Source organism: Canis lupus, chromosome 1 (genome assembly GCF_003254725.2).
Source record: "Canis lupus dingo isolate Sandy chromosome 1, ASM325472v2, whole genome shotgun sequence".
NCBI lineage: Eukaryota > Metazoa > Chordata > Mammalia > Carnivora > Canidae > Canis > Canis lupus.
Window position 1 is genome coordinate 44,917,948 of NC_064243.1, and position 20,082 is coordinate 44,938,029.

Sequence of the window (20,082 nt, forward strand, 5' to 3'; positions counted from 1 at the left end):
TTGTGATTTAATTGACAAGTCCCATTGGGGCTATAATCAGTGAGAGGGAAATATTGCATCTGTTTTTTAAAAGCATATACGCATAAACACTTATTTCTATTTTAACTAAGAATTGCTTCTGGTATAGGGACACAATGAATTCTGCATTAGTAGCCCTGTATTAACATATAGGGCTATTTTAATTGTGTATTTATCATTTCTGTACAGTGGTACTCAGATAACTAGGTTCAAATTGAGTTGCAGGTGGAATGTAGGGTGTTTTGTTTTGTATCTCTAGGACTTAAAATTCTACCTGTAGCTGGTTGAATCATATTTCACTAGTTTTCCTTTGCTCATCATTCTTGGAGAATATTTATAATTTGCAGAGACCATCTATTTGTGTATAGCCATTGCATTATGTCTATTTGCGATACAGAAAGGCAGCCATTCCTGAATTGGGAGGGAGGGGTCACAGGCATTTTTAAATATTCCACTCCTAATTGGTGCATCATGTAACAGTCCCAACATTGAGTCATCCTAATTCAAAATCTGTTAAGATTGGAGTAAAGCCAGTCTTATTTGAGCATTTTTGAAAGGACATTTTGGCGAGCCCAAAATGAAAGCTTTTCATAGCATGCTTCTTGATGAGTAATAATGAGTCTCAAGCAGTATTTGAAGGGAGGTGTTTGTTATGGAGATTGTGACAACAAATCCCCCGCTGAGGCTCTGGAAGGCAGCTACCCCAGAAGCTTCAATGCAGAAATTGCGGAGCCCCTGGGCCTTGGCTCTTTCTCCTGGAAAATTGGCTTGGGGTGTCCCAACTTTCTGTGGCTGCTAGTGAATGAAGTATTGTCACATGAGTCATTAGCTCCAAACTGGAAAAAAAAAATGCTAATGTTGGTTTTTTTTTTTTAAATGGAAAATATGAATGAAACCACTTATTCTTGACCACAGCATAGTAATCTGTTTAAATAGAATTAGTAGTGTGGAACCCTGCATAAGACACATTGCATATACAGACAGATAGATAGGTACAAAGATAGGTCTTTATTTTCCCTTCATATCAACTGATGTTTGGGCATCAGCCCAAGAAGGCGATCAACACTTTGTCCTCCATGACGTTTTGCTGTTATTAAGAAAACCCAGAGCCTGTAAGTCCTTTTGTGTTTTCTCCTCATCTCACTTGCTAATAGACTTTCCTTTTATCTGCAAGTGTGGTAGAGGACCCATTTGTGACAGCCAGATTGTGATTTTGCTACTCACTTCCCTTCAGTGATCCAAGTAGTAATTACAAGCCATTTGATCCAAAAGCATCTGCTGTGAGAACATGCGGAGTTTCAATTTTCTCTCCTTGTGGCACACTGAGCATAAGTAATTTGACATGTGCTTTCAGGACCATGAATGTAATAGTAATAATAAATGCTTCTGTAGAAGTTGCCGACAAGGAAGGCACGACGTTAATCAAGCTGGGGTGGCCATGCCTGTGGTTGGGTGATGTTCCTCCTGCCTCATGGGTGGCCACTCACAGTCCACCACATGCTGCTCTGAGTACCCGGGGCTCCTCAGGGTCTTGAGACAATGTATGGTTCTCATGCAGTTCTTTTCCAGTGGCCACTGCTGAATTTTGGGTCTTTGGGTTGCTACAGTATAATTCTAATTTTTGAAGTTCTGCAGACTGAACTTCAAAAAGTTCTACAATGTTATGTTATGGCCCTTTAGGGCATAATGCCTTCTAATGCAATTCCTCATGCCAGTCTCTCCTGGCCTCCCCATGAAGCTGGGGGCTTCTAGCACCCTGTAAAGGTGAAGAAACTGAAGCCCAGAGACTTTAGATAGCCAGCCCAGGGAAGGCTGGGATTTGACCAGATTGTCAATTTTTGAGCAAGCTAATTGGAAACTATTTAAAAAAAATTTTTTTTTAAAGATTGTATTTATTTTTTTTGAGAGAGAGCAAGCATGTGGTTGGGCAGGGGCAGAGGGAGAGAGAGAAGCAGACCCTCGTTGAGCAAAAGGAGCTTGACATGGGGCTCCATCCCAGGACCCTGAAATCATGACCTGAGCTGAAATCAGGAAGTCAGCCACTTAACCCATTGAGCCACACAGGGTGCCCCTAGAAACCAATTTTTAGTGAGAGGATGGGGTTTGAGGAGAGGTGGAGCCGGAGGCAGGTTGGACCTTGGTGGAGTAGCTGACTGCAGGCTTCTGGGTAAGCGGTAAGAAAGGTGAACGAAGCACCTCTGAAAAGGGTAGGCTGGGAAAAGAGCTTTCCAGAAGGCTTAGTTTTTTTGCTTCTATTCAAGATTCTTTTTTCCTTTTATGAAAAAGAATGGCTTTTATCTGGCTTATTGAAAATAAAGCCACGTGTATATATTCTCGGCCCAGACAGCATTGACCCTTGCGGAAATCTGTCTAGTTTTTGCTCCAGGTAGGCAAAGCTTACAACCACCTAGGACAACCTCTGTAAACATGTAGCCTTTTCTTTTTCTTGTTCTAATTAATTAATTAGCTCCATATTCCTGATGTTTCCTTGAAATAACCAGGTTTTCCCTTTCTTTAATTGCATACATTTGAGATTGTATGTTACGCACAGGAAAAACATGTAAATTTTCACTGCAGGAGCTCTTGAGGGGCTATCTATGAATCTTCCACAGCCTTGGCTTTGATAGGCATTTTCCCTTCCCATCATTTACTCGATCTTAGGTCAACAGTGTAGACTCAGGAAATGATTCCTCAGAGCGGCCAGCTCTAGGTACAAAGCCTTATTTCATTGAGAGGAAGATGATCATTCTCTCCTTCGTCATTTACCTGCATCCTTTTCTCTTGTCTAGAACTTCTTCCTCTTCAATACTCTCTTACTAATTTCGCTTCTTGAAACTTAGGAAAGATTAGGAACTTGGCTGTATGGATAGAACAGCTTTTACCTTTCAAGCCTATGTATGACTGTGAATTTCTAGTTGCATCCAATTCAACGCCCCTGTGCTGGATATGCAGAATGCATGGTGTCAAGGTCCAAAGAAGACTCAGAGCCAGAAAGAGCCTCTGCTGTCATTTGTCTTAGCACAGGGGTGAGGGGGTGGGGGTGGGGTTGGGGATGGGGGTGGGGAGAGTGAGGAGTGGAGATTTGGCATCAGCCTAAAAATGACTGTCCAGTGAGCTGGGCTTAGCTAAGTGCTACATCAGAGATACGACTGTAGATTCATTTAATCGAGTCAAATTGGGGTAAAAGGAAAGGAGCAGAAGAGACTTCATTAGAGAGAGAGAAAGCCTGTAGCACTGGAAATAAGGTTGAAGGATGTATGTGGTTTTCGCACTGGATCTGTGAGGAAGGTAAAGCGGGGAAGGGAAATTGAGATGAATAAGGAACTGGAGGCAGGAGAGTGCTGCTGCCTTGTGGGGAATGTCAGGTGGGCTGTTTTGTTCCACTAGAACTTGGTTAGGTTGTATCCACTTTGGGGAGGTAACTAACTGCCAGGTTGATATTTCCGTAGCACAGTGGTGGTGAGCTGGGGTTTTAGGGTTCAAATCCCTAGAGTACCACCATCGCAGCTCACTATGTGAGCTTGGGCAAGTTTCTAGAATTTTCTGAGCCTCATTTTCTTGCTTGTTATGTAGAGGGTCAGGGTAATGCATAAAGTGTTAGTAGTGAGTGAACGGACAGCGAGATGAAATATTATTTCATCCAGGGTCACCTGACTGCCTGGGTGGCTCAGTTAGTAGAATATGCAACTTGTCATCTCAGGGTGGTGAGTTCAAGCTTCGCGTTGGCTGTGAAGCCTACTTAATAGCAACAACAAACTTATTCCAACTAGCCCCATGTAAAACAGTCTCTCTGTGATCTTGTATTTCTCCCGTCCATCTTCAGTCATTTTTTTCTTGTCTGCTTTTAAAGGTTAAATTGCTTTGCAGGTGTAATCCACTATTTGGTTTCTTCTTGGCCTGGTTTCTTGTGTGGTTTCTTACTCCGCAGTGACCTCTGCTGGGGTTTTAGTTTGATTCTGAGCAAGCCTGGTTTGAGAGCTGAGGTCTGTACCTGTAAAGCAGTACCTCCCTCCTTATTGCTGATGCACCTGGTTGAAATCACTCTCTACAGGAAAAGGATCTGGAGGTTGAATCAGAGAAGGAAGAGTGATCTCTATGAGATAGGATCCTTCAGGAGAAAGTGGTTCCATCCTGGCTTCCTGCTCCTTGGCTCCAGGCATCTATTCCTTTCTTTTTTTCTTTTGCTTTGGCACATGAGGTTGGTATTCATTCTGGGCTGTGATCATCTTCCAACAAAATGTACAGAAAGTGACAGATCCATGACGGATCCAGAAACGTTCCTCTAAAGACAAATACCACATTTTTAAAAAGATAACACAGAAAAATGGATTCTTCTCTTGATTTCCTAAGCCTGTTTTTCCCCCTAAATTTTCAGTATATCTATTCTAGTTGTTTTTTTTTTTTAATTTTATTTATTGAGAGAGCAAAAGAGAACACAAGTTTGAGGGGAGGAGGACAAACAGGCTCCCTGCTTAGAACCCAGGACCCCAGAATCATGACCTGAGAGCTAAAGGCAGATACTTAACTGGCTGAGCCACCTAGGTGCCCCCCATTCTAGTTTTTTAATTCATCATAAGAGGGTTTTTTGCTTTGTGGGGTTTTCTTTTTCAATGCATGGAATTCAAAGCAAAATCTGCTGATGAAACTTTATGATAAGTAGGATATAATAATGTGATAGTATTGAAAGTAACATTTTCTAATGTGTATTTTCACATGTGTATTTTTTTGCTTGCAAAATCTGTATTAACTAATAAACTTAAGTAAATTATGTTACTATCCCCTTTTACAGAATAGGAGACAAGGCTCAGTAAAGTCAATGTCTTGTCCTACTGCTGATTAAATGGTAGAGTGTATAACTGGAACATTAGGTTTTTTGTTATCAAATCCCCAACTCTTTACCACCAGACTAATGCAAGAATCTAACCAGAGGACAGCATTTCTGAGTTGCTTAATAAATGTTAACTATTTTTGTTTATAAATCATGGAAGTACACATTAGCATGAGGTCATTGAATTAGCATGTTAATGTCATCCAGAGAAGTAAACATCTTTGGGAAAAGCTTCCTTTTAAAGGTGGTATATTTGGGCATGATTTCTAAGAGTATCTAGATGTGAAATAGTTGAAGGAAAGGAAAAAAAAAATGTTCCCAGGATTAGGGATTTTAAAAAGTAAGTTGAAGGAAGAGAGAAGAGAAACATGCTTGGATCAAGTGCAGTTTGGGTTAGGATGTGGCAGGCATCAGTGGCCATAAACAAGAATACCTGTGTATTAAAACTCACAGGTATCAGGAATGCAGATTTCACAGGGCTCTTGTCAACTGGCAATTCTAGAGCAGTGAGAGTGGCTACCAAGCATCCTTGCATCCACTGTGTCGTATTCAGATTTGAGCTAAGTGGCAAATGGCACATGGCTATAACACTGGATGAGGAGTCCATTGCCTTCTCGTCAGCCTCCCCGGGCTTGTTTCATGTGGATCCAATGAGAGGCATTGAACTTGTCTGCCCCAGAGGATTGTGAGAAGCCAGACATACAAGGAATGTGGAAGGGTTTACTATAAAATACGCCATGAGTCAAGGGGACATTGTTTTAGTAGTGTCTATGCTTTGTGTATCAAGTCTGTATTTTCTTGTGGTATCTGAAAACAGGTGGATGAACTTCTGCATATATATGGTTCAACAGCCGATGGTGTTCCCCGAGACAACACATGGGAAGCCCAGACTTACGTTCATTTTCAGGATAATCAAGGAGTTACTGTAATGATCAAGCCAGAACACAGAGTAGAAGATATTTTGACTCTTGCATGCAAGGTAATGGATTTTGCTACAGAAATACGCCTCAATAGAAAGAATCATTAATCTTGCTTCCCTATGCCTTCCAAATTTGTATGGTATTTAAGACCTTACTTTCTATACTAGGGAAAAGATTAGCATCTATTTTTTAAAATTTAAAAAAAGTTTTTTTTTTAAGATTAGCATCTATTAATCAACATGTTTAATAATGGACATATTTATTACTTTAATTAGCATTCTTCTCCATATTTTAGAAGGGTGAGTTGTTAGGTTACAGCCCCTTGCTTTCATGAAAAACCTGAGCTGTTTTACTAAAATTCCTTATATACCTTAATATCTAGAATAATTATGAAGACTTGTTATTTAAGTTCCTTAGAGACAGTGCTATGTAAGAAAGCGGCATAAACTTCAAAGTAGTTTGGTTTACTCCTAAGCAGTTTTATAGAGTTAATCTAGATTAAATGAGTAACTTGGCTATTCACATTTGCTTCACGGAGATTGTAGGAGACGGTGTTTTACTCGTTATTCAAACTGCATTGTATTTCTGAAAAGAGTGTTGACACTAAGTTTTAAAAGAAGGCCTGCTGAGATAGTAGCCTGAACGTTAGAGCAGAGATTTTTAATCCACCAGGTGGCGTAGTAGAGCTGAACTGTTCTTAAGTTTTCAGAGAAAATGCTGTCAAATCCGTGGAGTGGTGAGAAAAGGCATGTAGACTTTGATAACTCTTTACCATGTACACTTAATAGACTTGGGTAATCTTTAATTTTATCCTTTAATCGTCTCACTTTGACTTATGCCTTAGAACACCAGACACATATATGTAGCTTACATTCTTAGGAGTTTAATGTCCTTTTGCTCTTTTACGTAAGGCTCTTATTCAGATAGCCAACAAGAGTGTTTTATAGCAACAACATGAGTTATGAAATTCATAAGTCTTGTAAGTGATAGAGGATGCCAGAAGTCAGAGTGGGTCAGTTAGACCCAGTTAGAGCATGGGCCTGAGATAATTTCTGAGTGAGCGAATGAGTACGTGTCTACATTTTCCTTTTGAAACATTTTTGGGGTAGGAAATTCCTGATTCTGAAGTCTGTAGAATATGAGATTTTTCACATTTTACACAATTTCTCTACTTCGGTAATCAGAAACAACTTAGGTAAAACCAGCATATAAAATGATACAGCATTTGCTGAGATGGTAAGATCTATTTTGTCAGATAAATATACTACCAGAAGTTCTTAAAAATATGTCTTTCGCTTTTAGTGATAATCAGTGTCATTTAGAGAAAACCTTCCTAAAAATAATTATTTGCTCCCTCTTTCTTTTTTTACACCTTTAAATTTCAGTATAATTTCTGTATATAGTGTGTGAGTTTAAACTCCTTCAGAAATTTCCACTTTTATTTTTAATGAACAATGATGAATTTAGAAAAAAAATGTAAAATCTGAGTAGATTTCTGTCTTTTTTCTTTACAGATGAGGCAGCTGGAACCCAGCCACTATGGCCTACAACTCCGAAAATTAGTAGATGAAAACACTGAGTACTGTATCCCTGCACCATATGAATACATGCAAGAACAGGCAAGTGTGTATGAGCTTTAGAAAGGGATTTTGAGCCACATCCATGGCCTCTTGATTTTAAAAGTCTGTAATTTGTGGGGGTGCCTGGGTGACTCAGTCAGTTAAGTATCCGACTCTTGATCTTGGCTCCAGTCTTGATTTCAGGGTTCAAGCCCTGCATTGGGCTCCATGCTGGATGTGGAACCTACTAAAAAAAATACATATATATATGTATATGTGTGTGTGTGTGTGTGTGTATATATATATATATGTATATATGTCAGGGAGGGGAGAATCCTGTTTTAATTTGGCATCTAGTTTGGAAATCATAAATTTCTAAAGAGGTGCCTGGGTAGCTCATTGGCTGAGTATCCGACTCTTAAAAATGGTTTCAGCTCAGGTCATGATCTCATGGATGGTCGAATTGAACCCCATGTTGGACTCCGGGCTCAGCTGGAGTCTGTTCCTCCCCGTTTGCATTCTCTCTCAAATAAATAAGTAAATAAAATATTAAAATAAATGTGCAAGATACCATGACATCGTATTTTTGATTTTGTTTTTTTCCTTCTGTAGGTTTATGATGAAATAGAAATCTTTCCGCTGAGTGTTTACGATGTACAACTTACCAAGACTGGCAGTGTGTCTGATTTTGGTAAGCATCGGAACACTGCCCAAGAGCTGTGTTGTCCATCCTCGTCTAGTATGCTCTAGTATCTTTGGACTAAATTTTCTTTCTTTATGTTTACCTTTTCAGTATAAACTAGGGTAGCCTCTTCCTTCATTTTTTATTTATTTATATTAGACTAAAAAGATACATAAGGAAAAATGCCACAGTAATTAAAAGAAATGAGTATAAAAATAGATGAATTTGAAATGATGGTAGTAAGAGTCACACAACAAATAGGCTGTGTGCTGTGTGCTGTTCTGACATGAGCAAGTCCTAATTCACCTCCTGCCTTTGCTCTCAGCTTCTCACTGGCTGGGAATGCTGCCCTTCACCACTTCCCCTCCCATGTTCCCTTTGTGTAAATCCACCAGGGCCTCCAGGGATGAACTGAGGGTCTAACTTTCTTAAACTTATGTTATTGCTTTACCTTCAATTTAGAAGTTAAGGGTCAGTCTTACCCAAGTCACTTTGTAATATTTGATTTCTGCATTTCCATTTGTTTGTATTTAAACTTGGCTTTGAGCTCCTTATGGGCTGTGCTGATATCTTAAAGTTCATTTCAACATTTTATTCTTTTATCATGGGAACTCAATAGATAACGATCAGTACGTATCTTGTCTTGTTTGAACACGTGGATGTAACTTTTTTCCTTAAAATGAATCCAGCTAATCAAGTTCTAGTCGTTGTAATATGTTAAAATTTTCTTGTGATTTGTTCTTTGTTTTTTATTTTGTTGAGTTGATAAAATTGACATGCTCTTTGTTTCTCAATTTACATATCTATTTTGACCCAATGTTATGTTGGTTTTCTCTCTGATGCCTTCTTAGCCTCTTGTCTATATTCTATTGACTTTCACTCTACTTTCCATGGTGGTGTTTGCAAATCTTCTTGATATTTAAGTGGCTGAAGGAGTGAGTGAAGGTACTTGGCAAAGAGAGTTTTTGGAGATCACAGCCTGAGGCAGAGAGGGAATGGGTGGGGGGACACATCATTCTTGTTGTCAAAGTACTCCCAGTATTATGGGACCAAGGTGTGGAAACAAATATTCCCGACTGTGGGATCCGAGAAGGGCACACTTCAGGTGAGGGAGATGCATATTTAGAAGAGGGGATGTTTCACCTGGGTTTTGCATGTAGTCACATTTAGAGTAGGTACAGTATCCATCCAAGTGGTTTTCTACCTACTTAAAATGCCTAACCCCATATAGTGTTTTTTTTTTTTTAACAAATATTTTGTATTGAGCTGAATTTAATTTATTTCAATAAGAGCATTATTTTGGTTTCAACTTCTAAATTTTTTTTTAAATGGTAAAATACACATAACAAAGCTTTACCATTGTAACCATTAAGGATGGTTAAGAATGACAGCTCCGGGACATTATATACGTTGCTGTTCAGCCATTAACACCATTCATATTTGGAACTATTTTCATGTTGCAAGACTGCAACTTTGTATCTATCAAACAAACTTCATTCCCCACCCCTTACCAACCACTATTCTGCTTCCTGTCTATGAATTTTGACTGCTCTAACTATCTTATAGAAGTGAACCCTATAGTATTTGTTCTTTTGTGACTGGCTTATTCCACATAGCATAATGTTCTCAAGATTTGTCGATGTTACACAGCATGTATTGGAATCTCTTTCCTTTTTATGAGTGAATAATTCCATCATATGTATATACTGCATTGTGTTTATCCATTCATTTGTCAAAAGAAGGTTAGATTGCTTCTACCTTTTGGTTTTTGTAGGTAATGCTGCTCGAAACATGGGTATATCTTTTCTACTTTTTAATAAGGTTGTGCACTCATACTAAACCTTTATTTTTTTAATTTTTAAAAAACATTTTATTTATTTCACAGAGAGAGTCAGAGAGCACTAGTGGGGGGTGGGGGCAGAGGGAGAAGGAGAAGCAGGGTCCCTGCTGAGCAGGGGACCCTGAGGTCATGAGCCAAGGCAGACGCCTAACTGAACCCAAGTCAGACACCTAACTGACTGAGCCATCCAGGAGCTCCTAAACCTGTAGATCTAACATGTTCCTCTTTTTCTGCCCCTCCTAGATATCTGTGCTTTCAAAATACTTGTAATTTGACTTCCTTGACAGTGCATACTTATGACAAAAGATGTTCAAGGGAAATACTGCTGATGAAGTTGGTGAAATTAATTAGTGTGCTGAATTTAGACTTTTTTTTTCTTATTGTCACTCTTAGGGTTTGCAGTGACAGCGCAGGTGGACGAGCATCAGCATCTCAGCCGAATATTTATAAGTGATGTTCTCCCTGACGGCTTGGCATATGGAGAAGGTCCGTGTGGCACAGAGTGTCTCTGTTCTCTCCTAACTCAAAACTACGGAATGCAGTCTGGCTAGTGAGATTATCTTTTTTGCAGTTTTGTCAGAAAATGGTTTCTCCTATAATTAAAAGAAAAGTAAACTTCATAGTTTAACTGAAAATGTATATGTGGATAGATAGACAGAATTGGGAGGGTGTTTAGAAAGAGAGTACATGCATACATAGAGACGGTACAGTGCAATATGTACCGACAGATGGATTAAGAAAACAGAGAGCCAGACAGACACAGATAAATGTTATTTCACAGGGCATTTCACATCAGGTAAATAGAGGAACAATGAACTTGAGTGATGGTCAAATGGTTTTCCCTTTTCTTTTTAAGGATATATTTATTTACAGAGCATGTGCTATTGGGGAGAGTGGCAGGGGGAGAGAGACTCTCAAGCAGACTCCCTGCTGAACACGGAGCTCAACCCGCCCTCCCACCCACTCGTGGGCCTTGCCTATCTTCCCAGTAACATCTGCTCGGGGGCCTGGTCTCAGGACCCTGAGATCATGACCTGAGCCAGAATTGAGTCGGACATGAAACCGACTGAGCCATCCACACACCTCTGGTTTTCTTTATCCAACTTGTAGGGGCACCTGTCTGACTTAGCCTATAGAGTATATGACTCCTGATCTCTAGGCCGTGAGTTAAAGCCCCATGTTGGCCAAAGGCTTACTTAAAATAAAACAAAACCTAAAACTGTTCCTTTTAGCCCCAGCTTTGAGAGAGCTGACATTTGTTATCAGTGACATCTGAATACTCTATGTTTTGGCACTTTGTTTGAAGGCAGCAACAGGCCAGTTCCTGAGAATATGTAGTGTAAGTTTGCAGTTGTCCTTCATCTTTGTGTTAATATATTTCTCTCAGTAATCTTTTCTTTTCTTTTCTTTTCTTTTCTTTTCTTTTCTTTTCTTTTCTTTTCTTTTCTTTTCTTTTCTTTTCTTTTCTTTTCTTTTCTTTCTTTTCTTCTTTTCTTTCCTCTTCCTCATTCTCAGGGTTGAGAAAGGGCAATGAAATCATGACCTTAAATGGGGAAGCTGTGTCTGATCTTGATCTCAAGCAGATGGAAGCCCTGTTTTCTGAGAAGAGCGTTGGGCTCACCCTGATTGCCCGGCCACCAGACAGAAAGAGCACCTTGTGTTCTTCCTGGTCAGACAGTGACCTGTTCTCAAGGGACCAGAAGAGTCTACTTCCCCCCCCAAACCAGTCCCAGCTTCTGGAGGAGTTCCTGGATAACTTCAAAAAGAATACAACCAATGGTAAGGCTTTGTTCTTTCCTCCTTCTTCACTGCTGGTATCACCAGCTGATATTTTTAGGCTGTAATTTTGCTTGCAAACTTAGATTATTTAGGCTGTTCAAAGAATGTTTTCTCCTTTATTAGAAGAACACAGATGCCGACCAAGTAGATTTAATTAAAATTCCATGCATTGTAGAAATTATAACATTTTCCTGAAAATAGAAAATAAACTTTTGCATGAAAACAGTATTCTTCAAAATTGCAGAATCTTTAAAAAAAAAAAACACCCACAGTAATTTTGTATTATACTTGCTTTGTGATTGAAGGTAGATGCAAGCCATCATGAATGATAAAGTTTGATTTTTTTTTTTGTTCAGTTGAATCTAAGGCAAAAACATTTTGCAGCAGTCTTTTGGGTTCTTAGAAGAGTTGATACAATTTGATTCTTTACCTCTTTTGTTAAGTGACTACTTTCTCTATAAACTGCACTTTTAATGTAGGTCGTATATTTTAAAATTTTACTAAGGCTTAAAAATGGAAAGTTGTATGCCGGCTTATTCTTCTAAAGGTAAGATTTCCATATGAGGAAATAATTTGAAGGTCTGGATTTCTGAGCTTATTAATTCATGCATAATTCAAATGTTGCTGGCTAATGAATCAGAGGCTCCAGCTAATACTGAAAACCTGTAGTTTCCCTCCCTATTCCTTGAGGAAGGGAGTCAAGCCACCGCAAGAGACACATAGGATCTTTTTGTTACGTGCACACAAAAGAATTTTTCAAAAAAAAAAAAATTTATTTATTTATTTATTTATTTATTTATTTATTTATTTATTTATTTATTTCAAACAGGGTGTGGGACAGAGGGAGAGGAGAGAGCATCTCAAGCAGGCTTCTACACTTAGCTTGGTGCCTGATGTGGGGCTTGATCTCTGATATCCTAACCAGAACTGAAATCAAGAGTTGGACGCTCAGTGGATAGAGTCACCCAGGTGCTCCCACACAGAGGAATTCTTATACTTAATTGCAATGATAATGGATTTCCCATTGAAATCTCTGCATGATTACTAGAAATGAATGAAAAACACAAAAAGAGGAGTTCAGATAGATTTAATTATAAAGCAAGTTTATTAGGTCATTTTTGGAATTAAAAAATCAGATGTAAGATTTGTGATTCAATAAGGTATATAGCACTTTCTTCTCTTGAGGCTTCACTCCAATTTAAAATGCCATTAAGTTGACTATTGGCATATAAGAGGGGATATCATAAAGCAAAAATCATGATGGAACTAATTAATTACTTGGCTGTATTAGGGCCATCATTCAGTGACCCTGGGCTCTGTTAAGGCCTGAGGATTCCACATAATACATGCATATGTCCATCTGTTGGATTCATTATTCTTGGGGGATACATTCACTGCCTGTTCTATCTTGATGTATTTTATCATAATAAGAAATGACTGCAGAGTCCATAACACTTTTGGTACTGCAGGAATGAATTTCTGTAGAAAGCAGCAAAAGGGGCAAATTTACCTTTAAAAAAATTTTTTTTTAAATACTAAGGATCAAGCAGGTCAGCTAAGCCTATTTATCCCTTTTCATTTGTTTTTTTTGCGGAAACAATTTAAAGAGGTCCTGTGTCAGATAGCCGTTACATTACTCACCCCAGGGAGCCGTTCTAATAGTTGAAACCTTTCTAACTTACCTAAGAGATACCAATATTGATGTCTGTGTATACTAGTAATATGCTTTCATTATGGAAATGAAATAGCCATGGTGGGCTGCTTCCCCAAACGCTTTGCAAATATGGAATTTATTGGTTTTCTTTTTGAAGTTGTTGTGTAGCTTGTGAAGGAAGAAAACACCTATTGAGTGAACATCTCAGAAGGAAGTCTGTGTTGTTAAGTTTGAAGGAGGAGAAAATAAGGGGTGGGTGGGTGAGGGGGAATGGGAAGATAAAAAGGGTGAATCCCACATGTGTGTGTAGTACAGAGATGTGCCCGAGAGCCTGCATCGATGAAATGAGAGCTAAGGTAGAATGGTGACAAGCACGCAGCCTTTGAGTCTGACCTAAATTTGAGTCCTGGCTGCCCTTAGACAATGTGCGATTCTGGGGCAGCTCTCAACCAGGGAAACGGGTACTGGTGGATGTCACCCTAGTTTCCTTACCCTGTGTGGGGACAGTTCTGCAGTGCATAATATAATTCTTCATGTGGCTTCTATAAAATTGAGCCCCACTTGCATGTAGCAACCTCATTTTCACATCTTTTATGGGCTTTCTCCCCTGCCCCTGTGCTTCCCTTGGGCCTCTTAGGATCACCTTCCAAATAAACTTGTAAACCCACATCCTTGGATTGGACTCTGCTGATGGGGAAGCCCATATGAAGACATCGAGCCTTGACTTCTTATCTGGAAGGCAAGGTTTCACCCCTCAACCGAGTAGGTCACTACGAGGGAGTCCACATCTGTGTGTGTCCGGCCAAACTTCTTGCATGTCAGGAATTCAAAAAATGGGATTCTCCTCTTCCCTCTCCTGTGCAGCTTAATGTTTTATGAAAAATTACTTGCTTTACTTTGGCAATGAATTAGAGAATGGTGGTCCTGTTTTCTTGCTAAGAAGGTTAAAAATTACACAAAGGAAAACTTAAAGGACTCTGATAAATAATTTTTCTTTTTTTTTTTTTTAAGATTTTATTATTCATGAGAGACAGAGAGAGAGGCAGTGACATAAGCAGAGGGAGAAGCAGGCTCCTCATGGGGACTCCCAGTGGGGGACTTGATCCTGGACCCAGGATCATGCCCTGAGCCAGAGACAGATGCTCAACTGCTGAACCACCCAGGGGTCCCTGATAAATAATTTTTCATACAACATTGAATTATTCTCAAGAGTGGCCAGTTCAGAGTCTGCCTTCCCCTCCATTTTGGAAGGGAAGTCAAAAAAGGAAGATTTTTCTGGTTTTGTTTTTCTGGTTTTGGTTTTAGAGAAACCAATCCTCTGTTGATAAAATACAAACAGCTGGTGCTCTGGAAGGGAGGACATATGTTTTGTTGTTTTTAATAGGAACATAAGAATATAAGAAGGTAGTGGAAGAAGAAGCTGCAGGGTTATTTTGAGCATATCTTGACTATCCATGATGAATGTTTACTGATCCCATATTGGGTGCTTAAAACATGTGAGGCCCTGGGAATAAGCTACATTGAGTTTATGGCTTTTGGTTTAATTTTGGTTTTGGTCAGGTATCCAGAAATTTTTGTTATCTTCAGTCTCTTCTTGCTCTCAGGTTAGAGCAAAACAAAACATCCTTCTTATTTATATATCTGTCTGAAAAAAGTGCTGGTCCAGTAGCAGGTCCTGAGAAGCTGGGACGAGGATTGTAGCTTGCTATTCAGCATCTTTGCTTTTCTTTTTTTCTCTTCTAGAATTTTGTTTACTTGAGAGAGAGAGAAAAAGTGCACTTGCACAAGCAGGGGGAATAGCAGAGGGAGGGAGAGAGGGAGAAGCAGACTCCCGCTGAGCAGGGAGCCCGATACAGGGCTCTATTCCAGGACCCTGGGATTATGACCTGAGCCAGAGGCAGTCACTTAACCCACTTATCCACCCAGGTAACCCCAGCATCTTTGCTTTTCTAGAAAAGAAGCATCCTACTGTCATTTGAGACTCATTGATATGTGTCCTGGTTAGGGAAATGGTTCTCAAGCTTCCTGTTGCTTAAGACTCCCCTGCTGAACTTGTGAAAATGCACATTACATTCCTGGGGGGGGGGGGGGGGTGATGGGCTACTTCAGGAGGTCTGGGGTAGTGCAAGCCTTGCTGTTAACCAGGCTTCCTCATACCGCTCTGGGGCCATTAGTCTACAGGAGTCAGGTCTGACCCTGAGAGGTAGGACCTACCCTTTCTTGAACCCTTATGCATCAAGAGTTTGAGGACTAAATGAGATAATCCATGTGACAGTCTCAGCAAGTCATAGCTGTTCTGTTTGTGTGTTGGTACTCTCTCAGCAGGAGGATGATAGGGCCCAGACTGCCAGCACTGCCTGGGGCGGCCCAGGATGTCGCAGGCCAACAGGTTAGCTGAGCTCGTTCGTGCTACAGCTTGCCCTCAGGAGACATTGGCCCGGTCAGCAAACTGAGTACACCGAGGAGGAAAGAGCTTCTCATGCTCCCTGTGAGCCTCCTGTGAGCTTCTCTGATCCTCCAGTGACCTTCCCATGAGCCTCTCTGACCCTCCTATGAGCCTCTGTACAGATGGGAGCAGACAGGCAGATCTAGAACTGATGTATTAAGTTCCTTGGTTTCCTTAGACATGAATGACCATTTGATTCCTGCCTTGAAGGGTCTGACTTTCTGTTCTAATTATCCACAGAAGAGAGGAAATGTGTATAGGCTGTATTGGACTGGAGCGGAAATCTCCTCTGTAAAGACTTACTATAGAGAGATTAATTTTGCCCAAAGAGGCTGGTGTTAGTTTTGAGCCAACAAGGCTGCCATTGAAGGGCTTGGGCGTGCCCAGCCCTCATAATACCGGGGGTCCTGTTCATGCCGTCTTTGTGGCTTCTAGTAAAAATCCCTTTTCTAGGGTGTGCCATCTTTGGGGAAATTCCAGCAGCTTTTACAGAGTGTCTCATTGGGCCTAGAGTTTCTGAACAGTCTTTCTGTTGTGAGACTGGAGCAGGTTTGTGGCATCCTCGCAGCCTCCATCTGTAAACAGCAGTTCCCACTGTGCCATGAGGATCGGGGTGCATTTCACAGGAGATGGGAAAGAGCAGCCCTAGGTTCCTGCTCCCCTCAGACAACATCGGCCCAGCAGTGCTTACCCGATGATGAAGGTAATTGCAGCCTGAGGTTCTTTTTTTAATTCCTCACCCGGCGCTGAATCACTCTCTTTCTGCAGTGATGTATGAGGAGTGTAGATCCTCAAGCTACCAGAAGCCACTTAGATGCAAATGTGCTCTTTGGAAGGAATGGCTCCTGGGACTGTGTGTGTCCTTTATACAGCTTTTTCACCAGGGGAGGAACTAGACCCAACACTGATGTGGCAAGCTCACTTGTTTCCTGTTGATGAGGATGAGGGCAGACTGGCTTCCATAGCCTGCCATAGGATGACAAACAGCATTTAGCTCAAGGAATGCCCTGAGTCCCTGTGTCTGGCTGGCTGACACCCCACATCCCCAAGGGTAAAAATAGGTGTTCATAAAGATGGAGGGTGCGTTAAAAATTTTAAAAGAAAATATGAGGGAGAAATAGATCGCTTTTACCAGGGCATGGAGAATGTTGGTCTCAGAAGTCTTCATTCCTAATGAGGCTGGTGAAGGTCACTGTCATCCATGGAAGTGAGCGTGTGGCTTTCTGTGAGCAGAGCAGGGAGATACGGTCCTTGGCTACAAAATCTCTTATAAAGCTTAGTGGTGTTGGAGAATCTGGTCCCCTTTTCTCATTCTTTGTCCTTTACCTATTCACTTAACACATAAACAAAGTGTTGTGCTAAATGTTACGGGCAGATAAAGATGAATTAGACATTATTTTCTATTCCCAAGAAGCTTATTGTTGAGTAGGAAAAGTAAAACGCTGGTAAATAATAATTTGCCATTAAAAAAAATAATTTGCCACAAACCTTTTCTAAAAAAGAGAAGTCCAGCTTGGAGGTGGAATTCCCACTGATTTTTCTGTTTATTTTGAGCAAAGAGTCCAAAAGAGTTGTGAGAAATTAGGGAGAGGTTAGCATTTGCCTTGAGCACTGCAAATGGACAGGTTACCTGTGGGGAGGTGTGTGGTGTAGGGTCCAGAGGGCATTTCACATACAGCATGTAGAACTCACCTGGCTAGTGTGTTAATAGGAAATAAAATTGGAAAATCTGTTGGGGCCAGATTGTAGAAAACTCTAAACTGCAGGAATTTATAACCTGTCATGGCTTGTATCTGAAAAACAAAAACAAAAACTGGTGAGCATTGCATTACTTTCCCCTGCCTTGTGTAAAATGCAGGGGATTTGTCTGGTCATTTATTATTCTTATTTTTTAAATATTTTATTTATTTATTTGAGAGAGAACACGAGCAGGGGGAGGGGCAGAGGGAGAAGCAGACTCCCCAGTGAGCCCGACTCTGGGCTCAATCCTAGGACTCCGGGATCATGACCTGAGGTGAAGATAGATGCTTAACTAACTGAGCCACCCGGGTGCCCCTGGTCACCTATGACCACTACCGTGTAGCTTGAAATACTTCCAGGTGCTCTGCTCTTACATATCAGCTTTATTATTCCATGACTGTGGCTTCATTCCTGTGGGTCTTAAAGTATTGCTTTTAGTGACCAAAGGCCAAGGGAAATACTCAAATGTTTTGTTTTGTTTTGTTTAGGGGGAGGGGAAGAATGAATACATGAATTACTATGGGTGTCCTATAAAACCATAGTGCTCCTCAGCATGTGAAGCCATAGCCAGGAATGGTGTGGTCCTTACAGTGCTCATTTAGGAGGGCTCCCTGCCAGCTTGTGGTAGGGGGTGCTCCCATAGCAAGGAGAATGAGGCATCCTTGGCACTAAGGGGGAGCTGGTAAATAAAGTTTGACAGCATTTTGAATTAAAAACCAGTCCTATATTCTCTTTTCTAACATTAAATGTAAATTCATCTTTTAGGTAAAAATCTACAGAATTTCTCTGAAGAACACTGTATGAAATTTCTATGGGGTATGTTGCTTTTAACAGCCCTTTGAGAATTTGGGATGGCTGGGTCAAATCTAGTCTCCTGTGCAGGCAGAGTGGGTCAGGTTGCTGTGCAGTAGTAGTACTTGCGTGAAACTGTTGGGTGTGGTTGGAAAGAGGAAGCTTTATAGCTTATTACATTTAAAAAAAAAAAAAGATCTTATTGTTCCTGGGGATATCATGAGTACTGATCACTGAATGATACTTGTCTGCATTTCCATGTTTGTTCTTTGTAATGGGTGTAAAAATGAATTATACTCCTGACTTTATTCTTCCTTGGGAAGGAATTCAGACCATCAGGAAGGACCATGTGGGGATATCTCCTTTTCAGCTTTCACTTCTAGAGATAGCTGTATTGTGACTGTCTTTAATTATTTGGATTGGTAATACATACATACACACTCCTGGTGTGAAATTCCAGCAGTGTGAAGGGTTCAGCAGTCAAAGCTGTGTAGGGAAGTGGTTGAGAACATGGATCCTATGCATGAAACTTGTGGTCAGTCTTGCTCCAGGTTTGTAACTACCTGTGGGACCTTGGTTGGGCAAGTCACTTAATCCATCTCTGCTTAGTTTTTGCAACTGTAAAATAGGGTTTTATAGAATTAATGAGCTGATATTTGGAAAGAGCTAGATAGTGGCTCATAGTAAAGACCACACAAACATTTAACTGAATAAAATAGATGAATTTCTCCCACTCTGTCCTTAGCCACCCACTTTGTCACCCAGAGGTAATCATTTTCTTAGTTTCTTTCTCATTCTGGTCTGGAGAGTCTTAAATGTTAGGAAAGATGGTGGGGTATTTTTCTGCTCTATTTTCTTGAATTATCTTTGTACCGGCTATATGGCAGGCAGGAAAATCCCCCCCTCCCCAATAATGTCCACACCCTCGTCCCTGGAACCTATGAATGTGGCAAAAGAACTTACATGGTAAAAGGGACTTCAACAGTGTGATTAGATTGATGATCTTGAGATGGGGAGATTATACTGGATTATCTGGGTGGGCCCACTATAAAACAGAGGCAGGTGTCAGAATCCAGAATCGGAGACATAATCATATAAGCAGATTGGAGTGGTGTGGGCCTGTGAGCAAAGTAATTTATGCAGCTTCTAGAAGTCGCAGAGACATAGGAACAGATTCTCTCCTAGTGCCTCCAGATGGAATATGACCCAGCAGACCCATTTTAGTCTTCTGACCTCCAGAACTATAAAATAATAAATTTGTGCTTATGTGCTAAGCACTGTGTTTGATGGCAGAGGTACAAAAATAAAGAACCACAGCCCCTCCTCCAGGCTGCTACAGTGGATGTGGGGCAGATGTGTGAACAGACAACAGTCATCACCTGCCATCATAATGGCTCTAGTTCTGTGGTTCCTGAACTTATTGGTCTCCAGGGCCTTTACTGTGAAAAATTACCAGAGACTCCAAAGAGCTTTGATTATGTGGATTATATCTAGTAATGTTTACTATATTAGAAATTTAAACTGAGAGGCACCTGGGTGGCTCAGTTGATTGAGCGTCCGACTCTTGGTTTCAGCTCAGGTCATGATCTCTGGGTCCTGAGATGGTGCCCTACATCGGGCTCTGTGCTCAGTGCAGAGTCTGCTTGAGATTCTCTGCCTCTCCCTCCCCCACTCACACATTCTCTTTCTAAAATAAATAAATAAATAAATCTCTAAAAGAATTTAAAAATATTTATTAAAATTTTACTGTAACAACAATGAATCTAATTTTGTGTTAACACAGTGAGCATATTTTTAATGAGCTAGTTCTACAAACCAAAAAAA

General features: G+C 40.5%; 1 protein-coding gene across 3 annotated transcripts in view; it reads left to right on the top strand.

The window, feature by feature from the left end:
• The window catches only part of TIAM2 (TIAM Rac1 associated GEF 2), a 130,707-nt gene that overhangs the window by 56,810 nt on the left and 53,815 nt on the right, over nucleotides 1-20,082 (top strand). For all 3 annotated transcript variants that reach the window (XM_049113827.1, XM_025422592.3, XM_025422593.3), the window contains 5 exons: nucleotides 5,664-5,825; nucleotides 7,281-7,385; nucleotides 7,938-8,016; nucleotides 10,241-10,333; nucleotides 11,363-11,626. In XM_049113827.1, the coding sequence (XP_048969784.1) occupies nucleotides 5,664-5,825; nucleotides 7,281-7,385; nucleotides 7,938-8,016; nucleotides 10,241-10,333; nucleotides 11,363-11,626 (703 nt within the window). The remainder of the gene's footprint in view (nucleotides 1-5,663; nucleotides 5,826-7,280; nucleotides 7,386-7,937; nucleotides 8,017-10,240; nucleotides 10,334-11,362; nucleotides 11,627-20,082) is intronic.